At 45.7% G+C, this 16201-nt stretch overlaps 1 protein-coding gene across 2 annotated transcripts; it reads left to right on the top strand.

The window, feature by feature from the left end:
- The first annotated feature begins 5531 nt into the window (after nt 1-5531).
- HMGCL (3-hydroxy-3-methylglutaryl-CoA lyase) lies at nt 5532-15409 on the top strand. 2 transcript variants are annotated; one of them, XM_028738877.2, is made up of 9 exons: nt 5532-5682; nt 6735-6818; nt 8815-8922; nt 9553-9648; nt 11062-11210; nt 11729-11792; nt 12708-12896; nt 13805-13930; nt 15123-15409. In XM_028738877.2, the coding sequence occupies exons 1-9, from the start codon at nt 5632-5634 to the stop codon at nt 15222-15224; spliced, it is 969 nt and encodes a 322-aa protein (XP_028594710.2). In that variant the 5' UTR covers nt 5532-5631; the 3' UTR covers nt 15225-15409. The 2 variants fall into 2 exon arrangements, with proteins under 2 accessions (XP_028594710.2, XP_077788086.1); XM_077931960.1 differs by lacking the exon at nt 5532-5682 and adding an exon at nt 5727-5903.
- The last annotated feature ends 792 nt before the right edge of the window (nt 15410-16201 follow it).

Genomic DNA, 16201 nt, shown 5'->3' with positions numbered 1-16201 from the left:
ATTGCAGGACCTTTTACCCCATTTCTTGAGGGATGTTCTTGTGCTCTGGAAGTACAAGCTAATCATGCAGTTGAGGGCAAATGTGGCTCTGAGTGAAGGGTATGAGTAATTGGGTTGAAATGTTGACCCTGCAAGGGATGGATGTGGGATCTGTGGCACTACAGGTGTTAGTCCTGCTCACATCTGCACCAGCCAGTTGAGGATGATGGAACTTGTAGCCAGGGAACATCTGCAGGACTACAAGTACTCTATCTCTGCTGCAAGGGGTATGTAGCAGTCACCTGCATTCTGCCACCCCCACCATAGCCTCTAGACTGTGATCAAGCAATGCAGTAGATCCCAGCAAGTTTAAGGAGTGTGTTGCAGTTTCTTAGCAGCTATAACAGGTGATTTCCTCACCTCCATCATATGGCCTATCATGACAAAATACGACAGACAGTATATTTCAAAGGGAAACTCATACGGTGCAACTCTGTAAATGAATGACTTTAAATCAGATGTTTAAATCTTTTTTTTATATATAAAACCAAACTGCTAGATTGAACCACATGGTATGAGTGGTCCTCCTGATGTGTTGTTCTGCAATGTATCAATCACAGTGCCTTTTCTGTTTTTCATATCTGATTTCAAATGTTGGTTTTGCAAAAATAATAAAACATTGGAATTGAAGTAAAAGCATTGCATGATCTGAATATAAGGCATTGCAACAAGTGAGGGTTGGAAGCAAAATGGGTAAGAACTTGGGAAGGGGTAGGCAGCCAATAGAACTGGCTTGTGAGAATGCCCTTTGTGGTGGACACAGGCTCTTGAGAAAGTGAAGGAGACACCAGAGAGGTGCCATTGTTTTACTCCAATACTTTTCAGAGGTATCCATTACCTCTGAAGCAAAGGAAATCCTCTCCCAACCCTTTAGTTACGGTACCTTCAATCATTTCTAAAATGATTTTTAACATGTTCAAGGGGAAAGACCTATGCGTGTTCCAAAGAAAGGTGGTTTCCAATGAACATCCTGGTTCAATCATTAATTGCAGTGCTGTGAAGTAACAGTCAACCTCAAAAGCTGAAGCTCAGTGCCAGTTAGGGGGATCCAAAAAATGCAATTGATGTCATCTGTCTCCTGGCTTGGGGACATTGGCAAATAGCTTTTAGCATTGATCATCCCTTGCAACATACTGAGGAAAATGCCACGATGCTAAAATGCTGAGTATATACTGGGCATACAAACTCTCTTGGCACTGGGTTGCAACCATTGTGAACTTTGGTGGGAGGGAGGAGAATAGTAACACACCTTTCTGCTTCATTCCATAGACCCTTGGGTGAAGGGAATATTTCAAGTAAATAAAATTGGCAGTTTTAGAGCCAAAACAAATAGCTCTTATCTCAGAGCCACAGGCTTCTGTTGCTTGAGTGGTATAAATGCACATAGGGCAGTGCTGCAAGTCAGCCGTGCAGGCCAAGCTAAGTCAAACCCCTGTGTGAGCAGGAGACACCAGAGTGCAAAATGGGACCTTTACGAAGAGGAAGCCTGATGGGACAGGTATACTTTTCAAAAATGGGTGCAAATAGCATGTGTAATGAGTTGTTTCAGCTATTAGAAAAAATCATGGTTATCTCTTGTATCTTCTATGCACACTTGAGAATTTGGGTACACCTGAAGAAGGATGTATAGTACCATACTTTATAGGTTGGGTTGTTTTTTTTGAAGGCCACTATAAATATGTTAGGCTGATAAGTGTAGCAAGCAAAATGAAGTGTAATTGATTATGTGTCATTACATTGCTTTCTTCAGCCTCTTAGTAAGTTGTGAAGAACACAAAGCAGGGCAGAAAGGTGGCATCAGGTATTTGGAAAGGATTTTCAGGTACGAACAGCAGCAGTTGAGAGTGGTCAAAAGCCATGTAGGGCTGCCGTCCCTATTGTGGATAAGCTCAGATTGTTAGCAGGAAACCTCATAGTAACCATGTGACTAATGCTAAGAGGTGGGGAAGTTATGGGGCAGAGAGATAACAGGCTTGACCAGGAAGATCTTTGAAGGTGAGGGCTTTGTTTCGGATGCTGTGGTTCAAGCATACCTCAAATATGCAAAAATGTGAAACTGATGGGGAATTCTTTTATGGCACAGTATCCTGTCCATGTTGCTCGTGTGTCGTGCTTACCTTTGTCAAAAACAATCCTTGTTACGCTTGTATGAGTCTGGTGTCATTTTATACATACAGAGAGCCAGATTTAGGTTTGATGAGGCCCTAAGCTACTGAAGGTAATTGGGCCCTTTATATGTCCAGTTGTCCTTTGTCAACAACAAATTGTCACTTTTTTTGTGTTGAATATATGCTATATGGTAATTTATGGACCCAATAGGTATCTAAAGCCATTTGCACATAACAAATAGGAGCCTACACAACACAAAACACTGTTGCTATAGGTTCTATTTAATTTGTTTTTTATCTTATACTTAGGAAATGTACATCGGTTTTTTTCCTTTTCATTTTTTGGGGGCCCCCAAGAGAGTGGGGCCCTAAGCTATAGCTTGTTTAGCTTATAGGTCAGGGGTCTGCAACCTTTAAGACAAAAAGAGCCACTTGGACCCGTTTTCGAAGGAAAAAAAACCTGGGAGCCGCAAAACCATTGCGACATTTAAAACAAATATATCTCCGGAGCCGCGATCTGACAGCGGGCGGGAAGGTGACATCGGGACGGTGCGTGACTAACGCACGCACCGCCCCCATGCGACGTCACAGCCAGTACAGCGCCCGCCACAGTAGGGAGTGTCGGGGCGCACAATGCGCCTCCTCCCCTCGCTAGTATCCGCCCTGGAGCCGTGGCAAAGGTGTAAAAGAGCCACATGCGGCTCCGGAGCCGCGGGTTGCAGACCCCTGTTATAGGTAAATCCGGCACAGAGCTCTAACAGTTGTAGCCAGTCAGAAAATACAGGAATCGCCTATCCCCATCTTGAAAGCCTCCCAGGGGCAACGCCTGCTTGGAGGCGGCAGCTACTAATGCCAAGAGCAGGCATAGGCAAACTCCAGCCCTCCAGATGTTTGGGACTACAATTCCCATCATCCCTGACCACTGGTCCTGTTAGCTAGGGATCATGGGAATTGTAGTCCCAAACATCTGGAGGGCCGGAGTTTGCCTATGCCTGGCCAAGAGGAGGTCTGCCACGATGGGCATTTCGCCTAATTCATCAAAGCACTTCTTACGCTGTCCTCTCAAGCTCTGGTTACAGATGGGTAGCCGTGTTGGTCTGCCATAGTCAAAACAAAAAAAATTCCTTCCAGTAGCACCTTAAAGACCAACTAAGTTAGTTCTTGGTATGAGCTTTCGTGTGCATGCACACTTCTTCAGATACACTGAAACAGAAGTTGCCAGATCCTTCTATATAGTGAGAAGGTGGGGAGGGGTATTACTCAGAGGAGGGTGGGGATGGGTGATTGGCAGATAGCTGTGATGAGCCTGTTGACGACTATTAACGACTGCAGTAGGTCTTACAGGAAAAAGCAAGGGGTGAGAAGGTGAAAAATGGCTTTGTCATGTATAGTGAGATAAGAATCCAATGTCTTTATTCAGGCCAGGTGTCTCCATGGTTTTAAGTTTGGTAATGATTTGCAATTCAGCAGCTTCTCTTTCCAGTCTATTTCTGAAATTCCTTTGTAGTAAAACAGCTACTTTGAGATCTTGTATAGAATGTCCTGGGAGATTGAAGTGTTCTCCTACTGGTTTCTCTGTCTTGTGATTCTTGATGTCAGATTTATGTCCGTTTATTCTTTGGCGTAAGGTTTGGCCTGTTTGTCCAATATAGAGAGCTGAAGGACACTGTTGGCATTTGATGGCATACACAATGTTAGACGATGAGCAATTAAATAGTCCAGAGATGGTGTGTGTGATGTTGTTGGGGCCAGTAATGGTGTTGTCCGGGTGTATGTGGCAGCAAAGTTGGCATCTGGGTTTATTGCAGGCTCTGGTGCCAGTGTCCGTGTTAAGTCTGGTTGTAGTATTATTGTGGGTTAGGAGTTGTTTAAGATTGGGTGGCTGTCTGTAGGCAATGAAAGGTCTTCCTCCCAGAGCTTGAGAAAGAGAACTGTCATTGTCCAGGAGAGGTTGTAGATCTCTGATGATGCGTTGTACTGTTTTAACTTGGGAGCTGTATGTGATGACTAGAGGAGTTCTGTTATTTTCTTTTTTGGGTCTGTCTTGCAGCAAGTTCTCTCTGGGTATCAGTCTGGCTCTGTTGATCTGTTGTCTAACTTCATCTGCTGGGTATTTTAGTTCTAAAAAGGTTTGCTGTAGATCTCTTAGGTGAGAGTCTCTGTCTGTAGAATTGGAACAGATACGGCTGTAACGTAGTGCCTGGCTATAAACAATGGACTGTTTGGTATGTTTGGGATGGTGGCTAGAGGCATGTAGATATGTTTGTCGGTCAGTTGGTTTACGGTATAAGGTGGTGTCTATGCGCCCATCCTGTATTTTTATAGTAGTGTCCAAAAAATGTATTTCTTGCATAGATTGATTCATTGTTAGGTTGATTGTGGGGTGAAAATCATTGAATTTCTGGTGGAAGGTGTTCAGGGTCTGTTGACCATGTGTCCAGATGATAAAAATATCATCAATGTATCGCAGGTACAAGAGAGGTTTGAGTGGGTAGGAGTTTAGGAAACGTTGTTCTAAATCTGCCATGAAGATGTTGGCATACTGTGGGGCCATGCGGGTGCCCATTGCTGTGCCGCTGATCTGAAGGAACAGGTCATCACCGAATTTGAAGTTGTTGTGGGTAAGGACAAATTGGCAGAGTTTGGTGGCAAAGTCCGCTGTGGTTTTATCTGAAATGGTGTTCCTTATAGCTTGTAAACCATCGTTGTGTGGGATGTTGGTATACAGAGATTCCACATCCATAGTAGCTAGTATAGTGTTGTTGGGAAGATTATTTAAAGATTGTATTTTCCTCAGGAAATCTGTGGTGTCACGTACATAGCTGGGAGCACTGATGGCATATGGTTTCAGAACAGTGTCCATATAACCGGAGACACCCACTGTAATAGTGCCAATACCTGAAATGATGGGGCGTCCTGGATTTCCTGGTTTGTGTATTTTAGGTAGAAGATAGAAAGTTCCTGGTCGAGGTTCTGTTGGTGTGGTTCTGGATGCTCTGGTTCTGGATGCCGCACTCTCAGCTGCGCGGCGGCGCCAGCCACTGCTACTCCGCCAGGGGCGAGGGAGGCACTCTGCACATGCTCAGGCGCAAGCGCAAAGGGCATAAAACAAACCGCCCCCCTCCCGTGGCGGGGTCTCCCATTCTCGGCCACTTGTCAGGCAGAGATTCACCAGGTGAAGCCCCGCCCGCATTGCTGGAAAGGCGAACGCGCCAGCGCCGCGCCGCCCACTCCGCCGCACGCGCATCGAGGGAAGAGGGTCACGTGGAGGAACAAAGCCCTCCCGCCGTCACGTGACCTGCTTCTAGTCGCGGACTCTCGCTGGAGAAGTGGCGACATTGCTGGAAAGGCGAACGCGCCAGCGCCAGCGCCGCCCACTCCGCCGCACGCGCATCGAGGGAAGAGGGTCACGTGGAGGAACAAAGCCCTCCCGCCGTCACGTGACCTGCTTCTAGTCGCGGACTCTCGCTGGAGAAGTGGCGACATGGTGGCGGCCAAGCGGGCGCTCCCGCGGCTGGTGGCTTCGCTGCGGCCGGTGAGCGGGAGAGCAGAGCTGGGACGGGTCCAGGCTGGGAAGTGGGACGTTGCTGCTTCGGGCGCTGCGGTTGTGGCGGCTCTCCGTGGGGAGCCGCGTCCCTAAGCTGCTCTGGCAGCTGCTATGGGGTGGCCTGCGAACGGCAGGGGCCACCTCCAGATGTTTTCTACATCGTCCCCAGACAGGCTGCTTGTAGGGCCTGTGGGGAGGGCACGTTTCAGGTTAGTTGTTGAGCTGCAACCTCCCGAGCTCCACCAGCTGCAGCCCAGTGTGCAAGATAAACACTTGCAAAGGCGCGCAGATTGAGACTGGCGAGAGCAACAATTGCACTTTTGCCGGAGAATGGGTAGAGGTCCGTTTCGTTTGCAAGTTCTCCAGAAAACCAAAGACCAGTCCCAAAGGTTTTTACTAACTTGTGAATCACTGAATAAGAACATGTTTTATGGATGTATGTATGTACAGGAATATAGGGGTTTTTTTAAATGATGCACTTACCCAGGGGTCTCTGGGGAAATACATGAATAAAGTGCTGTGAGGCATGAGGAATCATTTGGAGGTGGGCTTTCACGCACAAATCCATTCCACTTTAAGCTTTCTTCATTTCAGGATATTAGGATTCCCGCCCCTCTCCGGGATGTAAGGGATGACATTTTGTTGTTGCTGTTCTGAAACAATTGGGAGTCCTTGCTGATCTACTATAAATCTGTCAGAGATCTACCAGTACTGTAGATCATTGTCTACATTCTGCCCACCCTTCCCAAAATGCTAGAAGGGCAGATGTCAAGCTTAGTTGAATCTACTCTATATTTTGGTTTTTGCCCTCCGTGAAATGGTTTTAACCTCTATGAATTTGTCCTGAACCCCATTTAAAGCCATTCAAATCGGGGACCATCGCTACATCCTTTAGTTTAGCTATGTACTGTACCAAGATGGATTTCATATCTCTTTTCATTAATTATTCGTTAGGCATGTTGACTGATAAGAACATTGTGAAAATGTATTGTTCATCCCAGTTGTAAATAAATAAATTTATCATTTTTCCCCCTCTACAGCTCAGCTCAACAGCAGCTGGTACGCTACCCAAATATGTGAAAATAGTTGAGGTCGGTCCAAGAGATGGCTTGCAAAATGAAAAGGTAAATGACTCTTGATAAGCTATTTGTCTTGTTCCTGAAATCTACAATAATTTGTTCTCATGAACCTGCTCTTTCAACATCTGCCCTATTTTGATTTTGCTGCCAACTAGAACATGGGTCACAGCTCAAAAATTCCATCCTCACCCTTTCATCCTACTTTGTCTGTTTCTGGCAATTCCTGTATATTGATCACTAGAAATGCATCAGTCCAGGCTGGTGGGTCACATTAGACTCACCTCAGAGACTTAGGCCTGGGCAAACTGCAGTCTCTGCTGCTCAATTTCTCATTTGTTCATTTCAATACAGCAGCTTATATAAATTAAATCAGTCTGTGAAATGGGTACATCCTACCGCACAGATGATGCAAAGATGCCATGGACCATCATAAGGAGCACCTGGAGAGATAACATTTCATAACATGCTCTAATCTAACATTTTGTGATCTTTGTTGCATTTCATCAGATTCATATGAGCATGCACAGTAGTATGTATGTTTGCACGCTCTGGGTTGAAAAGCACTCCACATTACACAGACCTTGATAGTTTCAATTTTTAAGGATTTAAAGCGGCATTGTGATCAGGAGACTGGCACCCTAATGAGTGATGCTGACAATAACATTTAGTATTTATGTCCCTCTTTCTTTGCTCAAAATGCTTTTGCATACCTTATCTTTGTTCAAAGGAGCAAACATGTAAGGTAGGTCAGTGGTGTTGTACCCGTATTGCAAATGGGAGATTGAGGCTCAGAGAATAGTTTGCCGAAGGCTACTTCCATAGCAGAGGCAAGATTTGAACTGGGCACTTCCTGGGTCATAGCAAGCTTAGCTCCTTAGCCACTACATTTTACCAGCTCTTGCCTTGAAATGGCACAATTCAGAAATATCGAAGGATTTCTGTACTAGGAGGAGAAGCTGCAAGAGCCCGGCCTGGAGTCAGAATTGTCCTGTCTGCCTCTGGCTTCAGTGGGAGCCTTTGCAGCTTGTAGGATGTGTATGGTTTTGTTTATGCCTGTGAACCATATCTTGGAAGTTCCATTGGGGGATTTTAGCAGTCTTACCTGCACCCCATAGAGATACTGACTTCATAAAGGCATAATGAAAAATCCTGTTGGAATACCAAGAATACGTCCCCATCAGGCCAGTGGTCTGTCTAGCCCCACACCCAGATTCCCAAGTGGCCAACACAGTGCCCCTGAGAAGCCCATGGGAGAGTAATGGGCCTCTCCTGCTGCTTTTGCTTCACAGAAACTGGTATTCAGAGGCATAATGCTTCTAAACTGGAAGGTTGCCTATTGGCATCTTGACTAGCAGCCATTGATAGACCACTTCTCCTCTCTGAATTTCTCCGATCCTCTTCTAAAGCTATTTAATCATTGCAGGTAGCCGACTAGGTAAAACAGTACAAGTTCTGACCTACGGTAACTGTGGAGAGAGAGAGAAAAATATCTCCCAATACACAAAGTCAGCGCCAGGGAGTTTGTTTAAGGCTTGACGTGAATGTTTACCCATTGCAAAGTCTGTCCAGCGTTACCACGTTGCAAAACAGGAAATCTTTGTCCCTCTGGCAGGCTGTGTGGTGCACAATACTCACAGTGATGCAAAACTGACTAACAATGTCAGCTCCACTGAGTTCAGGGTAGCCGGTTCTTACGTATTTATTGTTTATTATAATAGGAGATTTTTAGTCTTCTCCATTCTCAAAAGCTCAAGGTCAGATGCAGTATAAAAATTAAAGAAATGCAAAAAGGTTGTGGTAATTCACCTATCTGTAAAAAATTATAATAAGATCATTGTATAAGGATCCCAGCCATTTCCACTCCCTTGTCTCCAATAAGAGGCATCCTTCTTGCCTTCCAGTTTGTGATCCTCCACCTCAGCGGCCTTTCCCAACCCTTCGAAGCCACTTTTATTCTACTTCAGGGAAGGTTTTGATTAGACTTTCTGGAAGGGATTGTGGAATTGCTATAAGTGGGAAATGTGTTTCTCTCTTTTTGTAGAACATCGTCCCCACCCATGTGAAAATTGACTTAATCAACATGCTGTCGGAAACGGGTCTTTCGGTCATAGAAGCTACCAGCTTTGTGTCTCCCAAATGGATTCCTCAGGTCAGTATGGGTTATCCTCAAATTCACGTTGATGGCATGTGAGTCTCATAGTGGGTTGCAGTGAAGGGAGCGGGTCCCTGCTTCTCCCGTAACCTTGCTGGGTGGCTTAGATAAATTACTGTATCTCAACTTGGTTTCTTTCATAGGCTGCATTTGCATATAGGTAATTCCAAACTATAGTTTAGTGCAGGTCTGGGAAGCTGGGAGCCACTCTCTGATTCTCAGGACTCCCCCCCCCCCCCCCCCAGGTCTGCTAAGCGTAATGTGGCTATGCAGCAATTTAACACAGCAGCATGCAGAGAGGGTTGTTTCTGTTATAAAAAGTTTCTGATCTTTGTAGATTACTGAGCATTGTTCTCAAAGCTGCTGTCTGTTATTGTAAAACGTTCAGAAAGCTAGAGTCCCTCTTTAAAAACCAGCTAATAATGGAAGCAGAGCTTGCAAGAGGAGTCTGCTTTTCATTGAGGAAAGTCTTGTCAACAGTTTAAAAATACTTTTCATTTGCCGCCTAACAATCCTATTTCTTTTTCTCATTTTGATCTGCGAGGGTTTGGAAGCTTTAAGGTGCTCCCCTCTTTTGCAGTGGAAAATTAAAATCCTGTCTTTTACGTTCTTCGTTTTGCAACTTAGATGGCTGATCATACTGAAGTCATGCAAGGGATTCGGAAGGTTCCTGGGATCAGCTACCCGGTTTTGACTCCCAACCTCAAAGGCTTCCAAGCAGCGGTAAGGAAGATGGCAGTGCAGAAGCTCTGAGGTCATGGCTTTAGTAGTGAGAAATACACAACTATGACTAATTTCATATCCTGTTCCAGGTATGGTGCACCTGGACAGGCAGCTCATTTATTTAAATAGAGGAGGCACATCTCCCCCCCCCCAATTGAACTCAATGAAGGTGCTTGTATATGTAAAAACCTGTAGGCCATGCTGGGGAAAGCCTCTCCAGCATCACAGGAATCTCAATTAGTTCAATATAGCCTTAAATCGGGTCAACTAGACCCATTTTGGTACGATTTTTGTACATTATTTATTTGCTGATTGTATTGATTAGTCAATTTTTTCCAGAAAGGTGAACTCAGGGTGACTTACAAATAGGAACTTTAAAAACAAGTGAAAAGAAGAATAGGTAAAGGTAAAGTGCTTGTGCCAATAATACGTATAATAGATCAGATCCATCCCACTAAGGCAGAGGTCCCCTACCCTGCACCTTGCAAAGGCTTTCACTGCTGCCCCAGGCAGGTGTCCCAGAGACTAAGTTTTTTATAAAAAAAACAACAACAATCCAGTCTCTATTCCTCATAGGAAGAAAGTTTTGGGGCAAAATGTTCAGGTACCTTCTAATCAATTTCTGTGAAATGAGAGCGAGTGTGATGTTGCCACCTGGTGCTGTGAAATGCCTTCTGTTATTACACAGCAACATCATTTATACGTGTAGAATCAATATTATGTGATTTCCACAACCAGGAGCAGCCGGACATAGCTGACGTCCCATGGTTAGCATAAGGTTGTTGGGGAGGTACCATACTTTTCCTCTATAAGACGCCCCCGTGTATAAAACTACCCCTCACATTTTAGAAAAAGGGAGTAGATTGCTCAGAGTTGTTGAGCTTTTTTTGCCAAAATTCGCTCACCCACACGCGATGCTAAGTCAGCCTCCCGTCTGTCCCATTGCCAGCAGAAGCTGCCAGTCACCCACCCAGCTGCCAAGATATCAGCCAATCAACACTGCCCATTGACATAGCAACCAATAACACGCATAATAGTGACTGACAGCCGCGGCAGCAACCAATCAAACATCCACCCTATGCACTACCCATGTATAAGACAACCCCCACTTTTTAGCATGATTTTTAAAGAAATAAACACAGTCTTATACACGGAAAAGTACAGTAACTAATTTTGAGTTATGCCACGCTGCCCCTAGCCATTTTGTGACTGGCCCTGCACAGCACTTCTCAACATTCGAAAAGTGCCCCCGATCCAAAAAGGTTGGCGACCCCTGTGTTAGAAGATAAGCAGAAAATCAAGATTGCTTGCAGTCACCACCTGAGTTTGAAAATTAAATTGTTGTCACTCACCACCACCTGAGTTGACTTATCAGAGGGAGTGATATATAGGGCATATTCCCTGTATTGGCAGGTGGCAGCAGGAGCGAAGGAGGTGTCAATCTTCGGGGCAGCATCAGAACTTTTCACAAAGAAGAACATCAACTGTTCCATTGAGGAGAGTTTGGACAGATTCAGTGACGTCCTGAGTGCAGCTAAAGAAACCGGCATCCCGGTCCGAGGGTAAGCTTTAGGGCCATGTGCTAACTGAGGTGTTGAGCGTTCCTCTCTACCTGCTAATCTACCGTGATTTATTTATTATTGTTACATTTACAAATGGGCTGGTGAAGCTTGGGAGAGGGGAGGGGATTCAGAACCAAAATACTGGATCTTCTCTGAGATGGCCTGAAGGAGCTTTCCATAATGCGGTCCTGATAAGCCAGAATTGGGGGTGTGGCCATCGGTTGCTGTCTTCCATTTACGTGAGGAAACAGCTGCCGCTCCCCAGTAGGTGAGCAAGGGAGCTCTTCACATTTTATGTGATGGAGTGAAGATTCTGGTGTACATAACAGGCTGTGGTGAGGTTTTCATTCCACAGGCTTGGCCGTAAATCCCTAGGAGCTATTCTTATTCTGCAAATGATTTATAGGTCACGTGTGAGGCTGGTGGTCTGAGGCTGCCGTTCTGGTTGTGTAAAAGGCATTTGAAACTCCTGCATGTATTGGGTATAATAATGCCTGTTCTTTCCCCTATGCATGCAGGTATGTCTCCTGTGTCCTTGGCTGCCCATATGAAGGCAAGATTTCTCCTGCTAAAGTAGCAGAAGTGAGTATATGTTGCAGTTGGATGTTGTGGCATCCCTTCTATCTTTGATATTCTTGGTAACCTCAGTCAGTAGAGGGGCATGCATCAGCACTGCGTGTTGCAGCTGCCATCATTTCAGTTCTCATTGCACAGGTGGAAAAAGCAAAAGGTGCCTTTTTCAAGATGGAATTGCACTTTGCAAAGAGCATAGGGCTGCCATCCCAAACGGCAGCCCTGTATTAAGTTGGTATGTGTATATATGTGATATAGGCACACACACACCCCATTCACCTTGCACTGTGTTTTGACAGCAGTGCAGGGCTGGGAAGAGCCCAGTACTGGGCCAGGTGAAATAATGGGTTGACTTAGTAAAAGGCAGCTGCATGTATTTTATCCTCACCACCAGCAGCCAACAATGCGAAGAGCAGGAAAACGCACACTGTAATATTGAGACATGGGGTGAACGGAAGTATATGTTATGCAAAGGGAGGATGGAACTCAGCCAGGGGCTCCCGCTTTTTGCTTTGTCCCTGTGCTCTTTACATTGTGTAGCTCAAACTTTAAATGGTAGGTCTGCATGGGAAGGGCAGTAGTAGAGCACCTGCTTTGCTGAGCAGAAGGTCACAGATTCAGTCCCTACAATCTCCAAGTAGGTCTGGGGACAGCCCTGTCTGAGATCCTGTAGAGCCACTGCCACTCACTCTAAACCAGGGTTTCCCAAACGTGGGTCTCCAGCTGTTTTTGGACTACAACTCCCACCATCCCTACCTAGTAGGACCCGTGGTCAGGGATGATGGGAGTTGTAGTCCAAAAACAGCTGGAGACCTAAAGTTTGGGAAACTGCTCTAAACAACACTGAGCTAGACGGTGGTCTGAGTTGGTGTCAGGCAGCTTCGTGTGTTGGAAATTCTGTAAATGTTCTGTTCTCTGCTGCAGGTTTCAAAAAGAATGTATGCCATGGGGTGCTACGAGATTTCCCTTGGTGATACCATTGGCGTTGGGACCCCCGGCAACATGAAGGACATGCTCTCTGCTGTCATGAAGGAGGTTCCTCTTGGAGCCCTGGCTGTTCACTGCCATGACACTTACGGGCAGGCACTCGCCAACACGCTGGTAGCGCTTCAGGTGACTTCCTCTCTGTTTTCATAGCTCAAGACATAATTCACTAAAATGGGTGGAGCAAATCAACCGATCCAATCCACATGCTAGCCACGAACAAGCCCTGGTCATTGGCCAATCTTGCCTGGGATAGAGATTATCTATTTATTTTGGCAGTTTATGTATCGCTTAACTAGAATTGCCTGTAAGCCATGTACAAGAAACTCAGTACAGTGCAGATAAAAATCAATTGAAACAAACAAAAGATTAGAATTCTGTTAAAATGCCTGCTGGAATACAAAACAGTCTCCAGTAGTAAGTAGTAACAAAGGGGGGACCTGCCTGACCTCAGCTGGAAGGAAGTTCTATAAAATCAGGTCCTCTGAATGCACAGCTCCTGGCACATATAAGCTGTGCATCTGAGCCATGGGGGACCACTAACAGTGACTCTCCAAAGAGCTCAGTGACCTGGAATGGATAAAAGGGTCCCTGGGGCATGTTTTGGCCCCACAAAAGGCATTCGGACTACATATAAAACAGGATCAACGCAGAAGGAATGCTCTTAGGAGCCTTTCCAGCATACACCCACCTTCCCCAAATCATACAAGAATTTCTGATACCCTGGAAGAAAGGGAGGCAACCTATTTTATTTTATTTATTTTTTGCAAAAGAAAAAGGAGGCAGAACCCCTTACCTGGATTTTCAGTCTAATTCAGCGATGGGAAACCTGTGGCTTTCCCAGTTGTTGGCTCACAGCTCCCCTCATCCCTGGCCATTGGCCATGCTGGTTGGGACTGATGAGAGCTAGGAACCACCCACATGAAAAGGGCCACTGCTTCCACCTCCCTGGTCTAGTTAATCAGCACATAAGTTGCTATTTCACTGGACTGACCAGGCAGGACTTTTCCTTAGGACGTCTCTGCTTCTGTTCGCAGATGGGCGTGAATGTGGTCGATTCCTCAGTCGCTGGCCTTGGTGGCTGCCCCTATGCCCAAGGAGCATCTGGGAATGTGGCAACAGAAGACATGGTGTACATGTTGAACGGTCTTGGCATCCACACTGTAAGTACTTGGTCATAGGAGGGGGACAAACTTGTCTTGGCTTTGGGAGTTAGTACAAGGCTTTGCTTTGATAGAGATGGGTGTCTGTGGCCCTCGTTGGCTGATCAGCTGCTATTGTACTTGATGTCTCTCCTAACTAGAGCATCCAGCCGAGCTTTATCTGCCACTGTGTGTAAAGTTGTATATGTGCTGGTGGAAACAGGTTGTTTGAAGTTTTCCACTGCATGAGGAGTTACCTACCTCAAAATTATATTCTTCTGAGTAAGGGCTGTGTCTTTGGTCACATTCATACCATCCATTTAAAGCATTCCTATGCCACTTTTAAGTCTGCCCACCCCCCAAATCCTGGGAACTGAATTTTGTTAGGGGTGTGCATAGTTGTCAGGAGACCCTTACAGATACAATTCTCAGAGTGTTTTAACAACCAACCCGTCTTCCCAGGGAACTCTAGGAATTGTAGCTTTGTGAGGGAAATAGGGGTCTCCGGCACTGTGGGTTAAACCACAGAGCCTAGGACTTGCCGATTGGAAGGTCGGCGGTTCGAATCCCCACAATGGGGTGAGCTCCCATTTCTCGGTCCCTGCTCCTGCCAACCTAGCAGTTCGAAAGCATGTCAAAGTGCAAGTAGATAAATAGGTACCACTCTGGCGGGAAGGTAAACGGCGTTTCCGTGCGCTGCTCTGGTTCACCAGAAGCGGCTTCGTCATGCTGGCCACATGACCCGGAAGCTGTATGCCAGCTCCCTCGGTCAATAAAGCGAGATGAGCGCCGCAACCCCAGAGTCGGTTACGACTGGACCTAATGGTCAGGGGTCCCTTTACCTTTTTTAATGAGCTCTGTTAACAAACTACATTTCCCTGGATACTTTGACGGAAGCCATGGTTGTTAACATGGTATAGGAGTACTTTAAATTCATGGTGTGGTTGTGACCTCTGAGGAAAAGCACATGTTTTTGGGTGTAGATGGTCTTAGGTTCAATTCTCTGCATCTCCCCTTTTTTTAAAAAAGGAAAGAAAGTGGGAGGACCTCCGTTTACTGGGCTGGAAAGACCAGTGTCTGAATCTTTGGACAGCAGCTGACAGTCTAAAGAGCAGGCAGTACTAGTCCAGATGGACAAATGATCTGACGTCATTTAATGCAGATTTGTATGTATAAGTAAGCAGCTGTGTCTCTTTTTTTCTTCCCTATGAAGGGTGTGGACCTCACGAAACTTCTGGATGCAGGAACCTTTATTTGCAAGGCGTTGAACAGGAGGACCAATTCGAAAGTGGCACAGGCCTCCTGCAAACTGTGAAGTAGAGCAGCGCCTTTACAGGACTTGTTGGAAGCAAAACTACAAGCAACACTCTGGAATCTGCCATGTTTGCACTTGGTCTCCTCTCCTAACTTTATTTAAGCACTCTCCGGACTCGACGGCAGGAAGATGAGTCAGCCAAATTTTACCCTGAAAAGAGACATTAAAAAAAGTAGTCTAAAGCACTGTATTTGCACTTGGTTGGATATCTTGGGCTTCGCAAAGAACCTGAGTCCTTCCCACTGGTCACAGCTTGCCTCCAAGGAACAGATTTGTTGCAAGGGGTCATAAAAAAAGCCCTGCTGGGTTGGGTCAAAGGCCTATCATAGTCCAGCATTTTGTTCTCACGGTGGCTAACCAGAGTCCTATGGGAAGCTCACAAGCAGGCCCAGAGTGCAGTGGGGCCCTCCTCACCCGAGGGTCACTCCAAATGAGATTCAGAGGAATGCTGCTTCTGACAGGGGAGGGAGAACCTAGCCAGAGTGGTTCATAGCCTTATCTACCATGAATTTGCCTTTTAAAGCCATCCAAGTTGGGGGTCGTCACTACATATTTTGGGAGCAAATGCCCTAGTTTAAAAAACTGCAGCTTGTGAAGAAGAACTTCCTTTTTCCTGTCTTGAATCTTCCAGCATCAATTGGAGCTTTTAAAAACACTCATCTTCATGGGAGCATCCTGAGTTCCTGTACACCTCTATCCCTATTTGTATTTTTGGACCCTGCATTTGCTTGGGCCATAATTTATCTTTTCCTCTTCTCTCATTTGGAGTCTCCTATGTGACATCATGGTTGCGTCAACAGTGCGCTGTGGAGTACCCTCCCCCCCCCCAACCAGGATGCCTTTCTCAATCAACTCATGGGGATATAAGTGGGCAACCCAAAACAGGCAATAATTTTTTGCCTTCTGTTCACCACACCTATCCCAAGGTTGCCCAGCTTGCAAAAAAGAATTAACCAAATAAATAATAAATAATTTTT

Source organism: Podarcis muralis, chromosome 7 (assembly GCF_964188315.1).
Source record: "Podarcis muralis chromosome 7, rPodMur119.hap1.1, whole genome shotgun sequence".
NCBI classification, from domain to species: domain Eukaryota; kingdom Metazoa; phylum Chordata; class Lepidosauria; order Squamata; family Lacertidae; genus Podarcis; species Podarcis muralis.
This window is presented reverse-complemented; position numbering and strand designations above follow the sequence as displayed.

What these genes read in the sequence shown, in the direction of transcription:
- HMGCL (XM_028738877.2), top strand. Translation starts at nt 5,632, where the DNA reads ATGGTGGCGGCCAAGCGGGCGCTCCCGCGGCTGGTGGCTTCGCTGCGG. An exon ending in TCAAAGGCTTCCAAGCAGCG is followed by an intron (nt 9,649 to 11,061) that starts GTAAGGAAGATG and finishes CTGTATTGGCAG; the next exon opens with GTGGCAGCAGGAGCGAAGGA. An exon ending in ACGGTCTTGGCATCCACACT is followed by an intron (nt 13,931 to 15,122) that starts GTAAGTACTTGG and finishes TTCCCTATGAAG; the next exon opens with GGTGTGGACCTCACGAAACT.